The 12,914-nt window shown below is 49.3% G+C and overlaps 1 protein-coding gene across 2 annotated transcripts in view; it reads left to right on the top strand.

Annotated features, from left to right (window-relative positions):
* The first annotated feature begins 3,026 nt into the window (after window positions 1-3,026).
* The window catches only part of SLC16A2 (solute carrier family 16 member 2), a 121,829-nt gene continuing 111,941 nt past the window's right edge, over window positions 3,027-12,914 (top strand). The window contains exon 1 of one of the 2 annotated variants that reach the window (XM_032620636.1): window positions 3,027-3,650. In XM_032620636.1, the coding sequence (XP_032476527.1) occupies window positions 3,221-3,650 (430 nt within the window). In that variant the 5' untranslated portion in view covers window positions 3,027-3,220. The remainder of the gene's footprint in view (window positions 3,651-12,914) is intronic. The other variant, XM_032620637.1, reaches the window with a different exon arrangement.

Consider the following 12,914-nt stretch of genomic DNA (forward strand, 5'->3'; position numbering starts at 1 on the left):
AACCCTTTTTCTTCATCCCCAGTCAGTGCCCTATTCCAGATCATGAAATTTTCTTTTACCCGGTTCATTGTTTGGTTTCCTTACCTCTTATCTTTCCAAGCCACAGTATACTGTCACCACAGTTTTGTTTTGTTTTTTTTCTAAAATGCAGATCTGATATTAGTTAGCTACTCGAAAATCTTCAGTGGCTCTCTTGTATTTCCAAAATAAAGCCTATACTTCTCAGTATGCTATTTAATAACTGTGAAGTGGGTATTAACTCCATCTTGCAGATAAAGAAACTGAACCTCAGAAAGGGTAAACAACTTTCTTAGGATCACCCAGGTATGCAATGGTAGAACCATGATTAGAATCCAGGTCTCTTGATGCCAGTGCTCTAGCCATTATAAAATGCCTTTTTAAAAGGGAAAAAATGGTAGGTACTGCATGTGTTTCTAGAATGGCGGGATGGTAATTATGCAATCTTGTTTCCTGGATGGAGCATATAATTTGAAGCTCACACAAATGAGCAAAGATTCCTGTTCTGCCTCTTGATGGCTTTGTAGACTTAAACAACTGAGTTAACCTTTCAGAGCCTCTGTTTCCTCACTTATAAGACAGGGACAAATCATCCCAATCTTATAGGATTGTTATGAAGATTATATGAGATCATGTTTGTAAAGGGCTAGCATAGTGCTAGGCTCACAAGAGTTTCTCAGTGAGTGTCATCACACCCCCCACTCCAGTGCTCTAAAAAAGACATTCAAACTAGAACAGAATTTAGACAGTAGGAGTCCGAGATGGGCTTCAAGACTTCAGGGTCTATTCCTGGTTCTGGGGTTGGAAATAGCCCTTTTCAGGGTCTTAATCAGGTTCCCTGAAAATGGAAGCCAAGGCTAGTGCTCCCCTAGGGCAACAGTTGGTCCTGTGAAACCGCTGACTAAAAAGCAAATCTTAAGCCCCAGTGCCCATACTGTCCATGATTTGTCACTCCTCATGACTGAAGCATTGTGGATTTTTATTAAAATGCAAACGTTTCCTGGGAGAGGCAGCATACATATTAACTTTTTGGCCTGATTAGCTTTCACTTACCTCTTTCTATGAGTAGAGTCCTTCCATGCCTCTTTGTTTTGTCCTTCTTAGGTAGGGACACCCAACCTCCACCCCCAGCCTGTTAAAATCCTTCTCAAGATTCAAGGCTCATCTAGGCCACTATGTGCTCCGGAAGCCTACTGTGATAACTCAGCCACATCCTGCCTTTCCTTCCTCTGTCCCTCTTCCGGGGAGCACCAAGCCCCAGCCGCCTGTGGTGAAGCTCAGGGAGCACGAGGCTTTGCCTTGAATTCCACCTTGTACTTGACTTTTCCCAGGACCTTCGGCTAATAAACGCCTTGATTTCGTTGAGCCTCTGCCTTCCTGATTGGAAAAAGCAGGTGATAAAAATACTCACCTCCGGGCAATAAGGGAATGCTCTATTCCTCTAGCAATGCCTGCTTTGCTGACTGGCATGGCCCCCGTGATTTGTGAATTATGGCCGATTCCTTTCACGGCATGGCAAGCTACTTGGGACACCTCTACCCTCCCGCTCAGCTCAGCCCGCGTTCAGGTGCTTAATGACTGTGTTCCTGGGCATGTCACAGCCCTGAGCTGCATTTTCACCTGCCATGCAGTCTTTTCACCCAGCAAGAAGGTTAATGAGATGCTGGGTAGAAAGGGCTTGGCGCTTGCCCGCCCGCTGGTGGGGAGCGAAGTAGCTTGGTAACCACACCACGAACTCATGATTAGTGCATTAGACGCGCGGGCCCTTAGGGGAGGCAGAGCTTCCCGGGATCGCTGGGGCCGGCCCCGAGGGCTGAGGCTGGAAACAGCCGTGCACTGCGTCAGGGAGCCCAGCCGCCCGCAGGGCAGATCACCCCTCCCGTCTCCCGAGAGCCGCGCACTCCGTAGGAAGCAAACTCTCCGTTACCCTCGCGGGGTTAGGGCCTTAGTCTGGGACATTCACCGGGATTCTTGTGTCTCTATGCCCGAGGTGGGCGGAAGGGCGCGGTGGGTGCTGGGAAGACATCCCTCCGCTAGCGCCTCGGCCGAGTTCCCGAGCGCCCGAAAAGCCGCGGCGGAGGCCCGGGGGACCAACCCAGCTGGGATGTTGCGGGCTGAGCGGCCCTTGCCCGAACTGGCGGCTCGACACGGCCCTGACTCCCAGTTCCCCAAGGCGGGACAGAGAGCCGGGAGGAGCCTGAGCTGAGCTCTGGCTCCCGCCCCGCCCGGGCCCGGCTCCCTCTGGTGCCACTGCACCTCCCTCCCTACCTGGCCCGGCCCCCGGCCCAGATCCGGCCCTCTACGGCTCCTCTGGGCTCCAGGTTGGCGCAAACAAAGCCCTGATTGACTGCCCGGAGAGGCGGGCCTCGCTGCCGGGCCGCCTCCTCCCATCCGTGCCCCGCCAGGGATTTGCTGGGAAGGGCGGGGGTGGAGGGGGAGAGACGGGGATGGGGGGGCTGTTGCGCAGGACTGTGGGGGGCTGAGCCCCCGGGCTCGAGAAGACTGTGCCCACCCTCTGTCCGAGCTTGGGTGTCCCTTCCAAGTCCCCCTCAAACCCAAGGGGGGGGGATAGGCACTACTGAGGGCGGGGTGGGGTCTCTCAAGGGCCACCTCTCGTCCTGGGGTCCCTGGAGCCACCCCAGTTCCAGGCTACTTGTGAGAAAGGAGAGAGTGGGAGCAAAGGACAGGCGGGGTCTTCCCTGGGGGTTCTGGGTTGATCAATGCTCGTTTGGAGCCTGCAGGGAGGAGAGGGCAGAGGAACAGGATAGTTTATGCTCTCGTTTTTCCATTTTAACTATCCCTCTACTGGTCTTCTGGACAAGGAGAAAAGAATTCAGTAGTTTGGAAAGGGAGTTGAGGGAGACAGCTGCGGATTGAGTAGGTAGGCGAGTATGAGGAGGAGGAAGGGCTGGGGAGAAGAGAGAGGCTGTAGCGGCTGCCTGTTGAGGGAGGAAGAGGTTGGGGGGAAGGGAGAGGAGGAGGAGGGGGAGGAGAGAGATGACATGGGGAGAGGAGGAGGGGGGATGGGGGAGGAGGAGGAGAGGGCTCGAGGGACTGTCTGTCTTGGGACAGGCTGGCCAGCTGGGGCGCGGAGCCGGGAGGAGGAGGCAGCAGTAGCAGCGCTTGGAGCAGCAGCAGCAGAAACAAGTACCAGCCACACAGCGGCTCCTCCGGCCCGAGAAGCCACAGTCCCCCGGCCGCGATGGCGCTGCAAAGCCCGGCGAGCGAGGAAGCTAAGGGGCCCTGGCGGGAGGCAGACCAGGAACAGCAGGAGCGGGTGGGTAGCCCCGAGCCAGAGCCGGAGCCGGAGCCCGAGCCCGTGCCAGTACCCCCACCCGAGCCCCAGCCAGAGCCCCAGCCGGAGCCCCAGCCTTTACCGGACCCTGCACCACTGCCAGAGCTGGAGTTTGAGCCTGAACCGGTGCGCGAACCCGAGCCCACGCCCACCGTGGAGACCCGCGGCACCGCGCGCGGCTTCCAGCCCCCCGAAGGTGGCTTCGGCTGGATGGTGGTCTTCGCTGCCACCTGGTGCAACGGCTCCATCTTTGGCATCCAGAACTCCTTCGGGATTCTCTACTCCATGTTGCTGCAGGAGGAAAGAGAGAAAAATCGCCAAGTGGAGTTCCAAGCAGGTGAGCGGCTCCGCGCGCCCCACCTGGCATTCTAGGCAAGGGTGTCCGCTCCGGCTGCCGCCGATCCTATACCTCCTGGTCCGAGGCACCCCTCTAGCGCGCCGCTTGGACTCCTCCCCCTTGCCCCTTGCCCGTGGCGCTGCTAGAGCGCCGGTTGCCGGGCTCTGGGCAGCCTCGGCTGTGGAGACTAGACGCAAGAAGTCCCGGGGGTGGGACCTGGGACCTTCGTTGATCATACGCAAGGAATGAATTTTTTGCTCTGGGACATATCCAGACGCACCTTTCGGGTTTATTTAAAGTACTCTGAGCGTGTGTACTGGGGGAAAATATTTGCAGAATGTTGTGGTTTTTTTGTTTTTTGTTGTGGGGGGGGCGGAGTGCGAAGACATGGGGAGAGGAGAGAGTTTGGAAGTTGGGAGGACTTTGAGAGAAACACTGTACCGCAGATCTCCGCAGCAGCCCCTGTTCCTGTACGGGGAGCGGAGGTGTTTTCTGTCAAAAACACTTTAGGAATCCTTGTGACTGAGCGAAGACTCTAACACATGGCAGGCGTGTGTATCTGCAGGAGAGAGAGGAAGGGAGGGAAGGAGTGCGAGTGGGGGGTGTGCGCGCGTCTATTTGCCCGCCGTGGTTACGGCCCAACCGGGCCCGGCCGTCCTCTGCCACTCTGAGGGAGCGAGCGGATCTCTGTGCCCTCTGAGCTGAACCCCAAAGCAGGCAGGGAGGCAGTCTCCGCGGTCTCCCGCCAGAGAGGCGTGAGGCGGCTGGCAGACTGGGCCCTGAGGCTCACTTCGCACCGCCCCCAATCTCAGCCTTGCCCTGCCTGGCGCCCCGCGCCTCTCCGCTATCCGCTGGGTGCCTCGTTAGTCTTTAGCCGGAATGCCGGCCTCCACCCCTCCTGCCTTCGTGTGGTGCTGACTTGGTCTTCTTCCCTAAGACAAGCAGGGCTGGGGGCATAGCTCTCGCTCTTCAGGCCCGCGGCCACAGGACCACAGGCTTGTGCGCTCCTCCCGTTGAGCCTGCCTGTGGACTTGGAGAAGTCAAAGTAGCCATCCCGCTTTCTCAGCAAGCCGCCGGCGAAGCCCCTCAGCCGTTCTCATGAGGAGTCTCGGGAGCGAGCCGAGGGGCTTGGGATGCCGTCTTCCTCAAGGCTCACTCCCTCTTGTGGTTCCTCAGGACAGCTCCACTGGAGACCCGCCGCAAGTTTGCAGCTTAGAATACGTGGCTTTTTAAAACGCAGCTCAGAATAAGTGTTGCCCTGGGACTGAAGGGTTCCCTCCTCTCTCCACCCCCAAACACGTACTTCTGCTGCTCTTTGAGGGAGCTTGGGGATCATTTAGTGAATAGAAACCTTGAATTCTGGGGGCATCCACCTGTGGATTCCCTGAGCCTTTAGAGGGCCTCTCCTAGGCTCTCAACCAAGGACTCTCTTTTTTCTTTTTTTAGTTTGTTAGGCTGCCCTTTAAGAGGTTTTGGGACTCTTGGTGCCTCTGACCTTGTGATCCATCGGCGTTCTAGTGTGCGGGCCCCACTTGAAAGTTCAAGTGTGCGGCAATGGCTGTCCAAGGCAATCTCAGGACTGCCCAGGCTGCGTTGACGCCTGAGTGGAGGGGGTCCCTGACTGTGTGGAACAACATTTGGGCGGAAGGTCACTGTCACACTCACCCCTGGGACTACATTTTCCCTGCTTTGATGCAGTTCAGGGGCTCTTGGGAAGGAAGCCAGTGTAGGGCCTCTGGCTGTTGCCTAGGTTACCTTGGAGGGCACCTGCTGAGCATTGCCCTGTGGTTAAAGGCAGGCTGTTGGCCTTCGGGGTCAGTGGCAAAGTCTGGGTAAAACTTCATGGGAGGTAATGGGGGATGGGCTGAAGCTAGGCCCTGGCATTCATGTGATGTGAGCAGGCCTAGAGCTGGGGCCTTAGGAGTGTGTAATAAAACTTGGAAAAACCACTATTTTACCAGGAAGAGGTTCACTGCTGGGGAACAAACTTCAAAGTAGGTGATCATAGGGGACTCAGGGGGAGGGCTGGCTGAGACTTTCCGGTCAAGACCTCACAGTGCAGCTGGGAAGGGGGGGTAGCAGTGAGCTGTGCAGAGGTGTGGCTGGTGTGTGTTCTGACACAGACTAGATGCATTGAGGGGCTGGGGTTACCAGTTTAAGTTATGGTGAGTATAAGTCAGGAAAGGACAGAGAGGAATTTGGTATGTCCCCAGGGTCACAGACTACTTTGGCTTGGGTCCTTGCTGTATGTGTCTTGAATTCATGAAAGTTATTTTTGATACTGGAGACTTTGGGAAACACCTCAGTTTTTATTTTAAAAAAGTCAAGAACACCCCACTACACTCCTGAGTTCCTAGAAAATCTCATCCTCACCACTACCTTTTTTGAGCCCCTCAGCTTTGCCAAGCAACCATTCAGGTCCTGAGATTCCAAATGTGCCTCTGTCTCCACACACTTCCTGCAGTTTACTCAAAATTTCTCAGCTACCTATGCCACAGCACTGGTGTCTCAAAGGGATAGAATAAGCCAGTAGAAGCTTGCTAAGATATTTGTCAGCCAGTGTTTGCCCAATAGCCATTCTGAGGAACATAGAATATACACTCCCACAGTCAAGGAGGTTGGTGCATTGTCCATTTCTATTAATGTCTGACACGGCTTACATCTCTAGAAATCTATGAATTTAATATTTGGAGGCACCCCACAACCCAAATTCTCTTTGGCTAGGCCTAATATCTTCACAGTCCTAAAGCTATGCTGATTGGCTTAATGGGTATAAGGCTCTGCAGATGACTGGGACTATTGTGAGTGTGCCCCAGAGAAAGGTTGTTTTGATGTCTGGGAGCTAACTCCACATCAGAGGAGTCTCTGGTCATGTGAAAAAGCCATGGAGAGTAGAAGGGAAGTGGAATGCAGGCCATTCTAGAGCATGCAATGTCCAGTCTTTGTGAACTCTGTGGTGCATACAATTCTATGGTGGCAATGTATCTTGTCCTTTCTCTTCACCCATTTTGAAAAGGAAACCAACTTTCCCTGGGCCTTAGGCCTGGGATGACTGGCAGACAAAAGGTTCTTGAGATGGAGGCAAGTGACCAAGGTCCGATTTAAGGAAAAATGGAAAAAATCAAGAGAGAAATGAGCCTATACTTTTGTAGAGTTTGTGGGAAATTTGGGAATTCCCCCAACCCAGACCAAGCAGCAAACAGGACATGGGCAACCCAACAATTCGGTGGAAAGTATATCATGGCTTCCTGGTATGAGAGGGAAGCATTTTGGAGGAAAGAAAGAGCAAGGTAGCATTGATTGCAGGCCTCAGGTCATTACTGGAACCCTAAATGAGTTGGAGCTGGGGCAAGGTTAGGGTTGGGGGTCCAGAAGACAAGGCGGAACAAGTCAGAGTTTTTAACATTGTCTCCAAGCTTAGGTCTTTTTGAACGTGCTCCAGAGTAAACCCAGTACCCTGCACTTTCCACCTTGACTGCCAGTCTAGCACTGAGCCATAATATATGATGGGAGGCATCTTTTCCTGGGCAGTTTATAAGCATGACCCTTGTAGGCTCCCAGGTGAGGAGGGTGGGGCTGTGTCTCTCACCACCTGGGGAAAGGGGTAATAATGGTCAGGAAGGTTCATTATTGGGCACAAGATAGTTCAGGCTCATGGGCCACTCTGATGGAGACATAATTTTCTAGGCATGGGATAAATGATACAATCTGCCTTTGGGCAAAGAGTCCCAAAGATAGATGGGGCCAGGGACAGTTTAAGCTATCTTTCTCTTCCCCATTTTAGGGGCTTTCATTGCTTAGTTCAGTGTCTCACTGGGCTGACAACTAAATTGCTGACTTTGAGAGCCAGGCGTCTTTTGAGCAAATCTGCCAATGTCTTGCCTTTGGCTGAAGGCTTTTGCTTACTGTCCAGAGAAGGTTGGCTCAGAGCCTGCTATGGCGCTTTGGGTCACAGGGCCATTGGCCAGGCATCTTTCAAGTCACTCCTCTGACTCCTCTCCAACCAAGCTGGGTCCCAAACTGAGACCTTGACTCATACTGGAGGGGATGAGGAGGAGAGGTTGGGGTACTTGGAAGCCAACCAGGGGGATGCTTGTTTGAGCTGGAGTAGCCAATTGAAGTTGGATCCCTAGCTCACTGTCCAGTAGCCTCGAGTGCTCATTCTAAGTCTAAATATGGATCCCAATGGGCTGGTGATCTCAGTAATACTAACTAGGCAGTGACTAGGAGCTAGACAACTTGTGCCCCTGACTTACTCTGTGACTTTGAGCAGGCACTTTACCTCTCTGTACCTGAGTTTATCTATCTGTAAAGTGAAAGGGTTTGACTAGATAAACTTCTTAGCTCTGCTGTTCTATCCTTCTAAAATTATGTGATATTTTATTCTTTACTATTCACTTGGCATAAATTTTGACTCATTCAGACAAATGGAAACATGTTAATCTGCCTGAATGAGGGTGTGGATGGGTTGGGAGGAGATTGGGAAAGCAATGAAAAACCATGTAGACATCATTTCTCCATGTGTATTAAAAGACTATGGGGCTAACTCATATGTACTGATGTGGTTGAAAAGACCCACTTTTTTTTAACCCAGTGTGTAAAGGCAACTTCAGATCCACAATGCTTCTCCCAGAATGTCCAGCTTAGCATAGAATTGGGCCTCCAAGAGAATTCCCTCAACTTGGCCTTCTGCAGGCTAGCAGAGTAGTTCTGTATGCTGCTGTTTCCCAGCATTTGAGCCTGTTTCTAAAAAGCATTAAACTGCAAGCATTCCCTTAAGCCTCAGTTTGGACCCCTCTCCTGAAACTTAATTTTCCACAGCTCATTCTCATTTCTCAGAAATGATTAGTATGATCTTGGTTTTCTGTTACTTCAGGATAGAAGAGTAAACCAAGATTCCTAAGTGCAATATGATGTTTTCCTTCAGGGGGCTTCAGACAGGGCATCTTTATAGCTGGCTAAGGGCTGCTGCCTTGTAGTGGGTATGAGAGGGCTGCTGCTTGCCATCCTAGAGAAGGCCATATTGAGTATCCACAATTTCTGGGCAACTTCAGCTTCACTCAGGGCTTAGCTGAGAGTGTGGCTACTGAAGTAGCAGGCACAGAGCTCTCTCTCCTTTTCCCTGAATTTATACTTGCTTTGGGAATATTTCCTGCAGTGCCATGAAGAGTAAACAAACAGATGGACTATCAACATTTACAGAAATATATAAAGGATGTCATCTGGACCTTTTGAGCAGACCAGTTTCCCAGGAGGGTATACTGCCTTTCCCATCAACATCTTTTTGTTTTATTACATTTTGAAAGCATCATTTATTCTTTTCAGATTGTGTGAAAGATGGAGTGGGATTTCCTGTTTTGAAAGGAATTATTTCACCTGGAATTGAATGAGTAAACCTTAGAGAAAAAGCTTTATTCATAAAACACACACACACACACACACACACACACACACACACACACACACACACATACACACTCTACACCTCAAGCCATGGATTATGAGTATTCTATCTGAAAAACATCTTTTCTCATCTGTTTACAGAATTAGGTTTAATGTAACAGAAGCTTCTGTAGGGGTTGTGGGGGACTAGTGCAAAGGGCCCAGATTGGGAAACTTGTTAGGTAAGAGTGATGGAGAGAATATGGCCAGCCTGGATTGTACCTCTTGGCATGGACTCTTTGCAACTCCCCAACAGTGGGGCTTGGAAACATTTATTGTAAGTTTCTTTCTGCTTCCATCCTCTCCTTATCCTGCATCCCTCTTGGTATTCAAAGGTTATTGGGAAGAGGGTTTAGAATACTCCAGCCCTCTCCTGGTTTAAGGGTGACAGAGGACTAAGCCTAGGGATGTCTAATCATTTGCCTTGAAGTCAAGGTACTAATGATTACTAGTGTGAAATCACTTGGCGCTTATTTTGTGGGTAGGGAATGTGGCCTGCTTGGGTGGCTTGAGGAAGTACATGTTTCTTCACCCTGGAAGTCTTGTCTTTCTCTGTTCTCTTGTTTGCTTGTTTCTGGGGTTGGTAGAAGAAGGGCTAAAACTGGCTGTCCCAACCACACATTTTCTTGGCTCCTCCTATTTTCACAGTGCATTTGTAATACTTCTGCTCATACGCCATCCCTTTGCTCCCAGCATTGTTCTCTCTTCTTTCCCTCATTCAATTAGAGGAACAACTGGGGTTAGGATGTTGTACAGGCCTCACTCCAGACTGGATCTCAGGCCCATTCCCACACATCCTGTGGAAGTATCTTTTCCCTTTTCCCCTTTCTCCTCTCTTATTCTCCACTTTCTTGGGGAAGGGTGACTTCCTGTGAAGCACTCAAGAGTGTAGAAGCTATCACCTCTGGATTTTTGCAGTAAGATAGCTGCTGTGAAACCTTTTCATCATTTCCACACCTCCTTTTTTCACAGCCCCAGGACCCCAGTCAAAGAGATAGCATTGTAGCAGGTCTTACTCAATAGTATTCAACAAATGTCCTGGTCAGTTGCACCCTTCCTCTTCAAATCCTCACTATTGTTGTCCCTCAATTCCTCAGCCAACTGAACTTCCAGAGACTTCAGATGGGTTTTCAGTAGCTTCAGCAGTTCTCGATAGAATAGAACTCTTCATTCTATTTTGAGCCCCTATCATCTCTCTTCTTGCCAAAAAATACTGCAGAATTGATTGTAGAGGAGTCGAAGGCGGGAGGAGACAGACACCCATGTCCTAACTAGAGTCAAAAGTGCTTTCAGTGAGGATGGAGAGGGAGGAAGTGAAACTCCCAGGTTAGTTGCTTCCCTGCTTCCATGCAGCTAAAGGGAAAAAAGGAAAGGAAATGTCACTAAACTAGCAGTCCCCACACAGTCTCCTTGTCTAATTTATCCTGTGGATCTGTCCACCCACCTTCTTACCCAGGCTGGAAGGGTATGTGCATACACCCATGTGTCCAGACCTGTGTGTACATGTGTATAGCTGGGTGTGTGATGTCTGTCTGGGCCAATTAGCACAGTTGCTTAAAACATGGTGCCTATGAGACTCAGGTCACAAGTTCAGTCACTTGTTTAGGTAACTGAGCTTCTCACAAAGAAAAGAACTCTTCTTCTGTTCATCACCCACGCCCCTCATGTGGGGTTGCCACTGATCCCAAGAGGACTGGGTAGAAGTAGGGAGATGACTCCCTGTAAGCTTTCCCTATTATGGGGAAAAGACACAAAGCATACAGCCTAGTGATAGCTGCTCTTCCACAGTGTTATTTCTTTGACATTTAGCTTCTTACTTCCATCAAGCACCCTAATAGTAATAATAATAGTAATAATAACAACAGAAATTGCTAACATTTATTTAGCATTTAGCAATTAATTCTGTGCTAGGCATTATGTTAAGCACTTTACATGTACCAACCCATTTAAATTCTGAACAACTCTATGAGTTAGGTACTATTATTTCCTCCATTTCACAGATAAAGATGCACAGAAGTTAAGTAGCTTGCTTAGCTCATATAGCAAATAATAGCAGAGCCAAGATGTGAACCCAGAGAGTATGAGACCAGAACTCCTGCCTTTAGATATCACCTAATACATACTAAAGATGGGAGGAGCGCAGCTACCAAGGAAGACTGCTGCAGAGTTTTCCATTCCTGTAGCCTCAGGGCATCCTTATGACTAAGGGATAAAAAGAGAGGACCAAGAAAGGGTTTAGTAAACAAAAGTCTCAGTCTTGTGATACATGACATACTCTTCTAACCACCCGTCTTACTCTACCCAGAGTCATGGTCCTTGGGTCCAAAACAGGGCCAGAGAAACCATCTCTTTTTAGTTGGTTAGCCTGAATAAGTCATATAACCTTTCAAGCCTTCAGTGTTCTCATCTTCATGGTGAAATTGACAGTATTTACTTTTATAGGACTATGAAGGGTCACATGAGATTCTGTATGTGAAAGACATTTGTAAATTGTGAAGGGGTTGGTATTGTTATTATTATCATCATCATCCAGTAACCTTTTCCAGCTCCTAGAAAGTGAGTTGCTATACCTTTCTCTAAATATTTCTGGAAGAGGAATCAACCTCTCCTCCCCACCTTCCACCTCCCCACGCCATCTCTTCCCCATCTCTCCTCTGTATTCTTCTGCAGTTTTACCCGGGTATCCTGTAGCTAAGGACTGGCCATGTTTTCTTTGTTCCTCAATTCTCTAGGAGCCCAGGGAGAGGAGGGGCCAGATCCCAGGTCATATACATTCAAGGAAACAAGGCATGTTGAAATATTTACAGCTCTTGGCAGGAGCTCACAAACCTCCCTTTGAGTCAAGGACTGAGTTTTTAAATAGGAATTGCTGCGCATTGGGGGCAGATGGTGGGTGGAGTTAGGGTGTCACTTCCTCCCGAGGGTCTCTCACAGGGCCTCTGTTCTCCTGCAGGTAGTGAAAAGAAAGAAAGGGATATTTAGGGTCAGAAGGTCTGGGCCAGGGGACATTAAGCAAAGAAGGGGCCTTGCTCCTTTGTATTCAGTTTCGGAGTGGGCCAATTTCCTTATGTTCTAAACAGGATAGCCCCAGAGAACAGAGGCCACAGAAAGCCAGAGGCCTGGAGGAGGACTGCAACAGCAGGTTTTTTGTTTTTGTTTTTTTAAATTTTTATTGGAGTATAGTTGCTTTAAAACTGTTAGTTTCTGCTGTACAGCAAAGTGAATCAGCTATATGTATACATACATCCCCTCTTTTTTGGATTTCCTTCCCATTTAGATCAGCAGAGAGCACTAGGTAGAGTTCCCTGTGCTATACACTAGGTTATCATTTATCTATTTTATACATAGTATCAATAGTATATATGTGTCAGTCGCAATCTCCCAATTCACCCCCCCACTTTGTATCTATTTCTGCTTTGTAAATAAGATTGTCTATACCGATTTTTTCAGATTCCACATATATGCGTTAATATATGGTATTTGTTTTTCTCTTTCTGACTTACTTCACTCTGTATGACAGCCTCTAGGTCCATTCATGTCTCTACAAATGACCCAATTTCATTCCTTTTTATGGCTGAGGAATATTCCATTGTATATATGTATACCACATCTTCTTTATCCATTTCTCTGTTGATGGACATTTAGTTTTCTCCCATGTCCCGGTTATTGTAAATAGTGCTGCAATGAACACTGGCTGCATGTATCTTCTTGAATTATGTTTTTCTAAGGGTATATGCCCAGTAGTGGGATTGCTGGGTCACATGGTAGTTATATTTTTAGCTTTTTAAGGAACCTCCATACTGCTTTCCATAGTAGCTCTAT

This window comes from Phocoena sinus, chromosome X, assembly GCF_008692025.1.
Source record: "Phocoena sinus isolate mPhoSin1 chromosome X, mPhoSin1.pri, whole genome shotgun sequence".
Lineage (NCBI taxonomy): Eukaryota > Metazoa > Chordata > Mammalia > Artiodactyla > Phocoenidae > Phocoena > Phocoena sinus.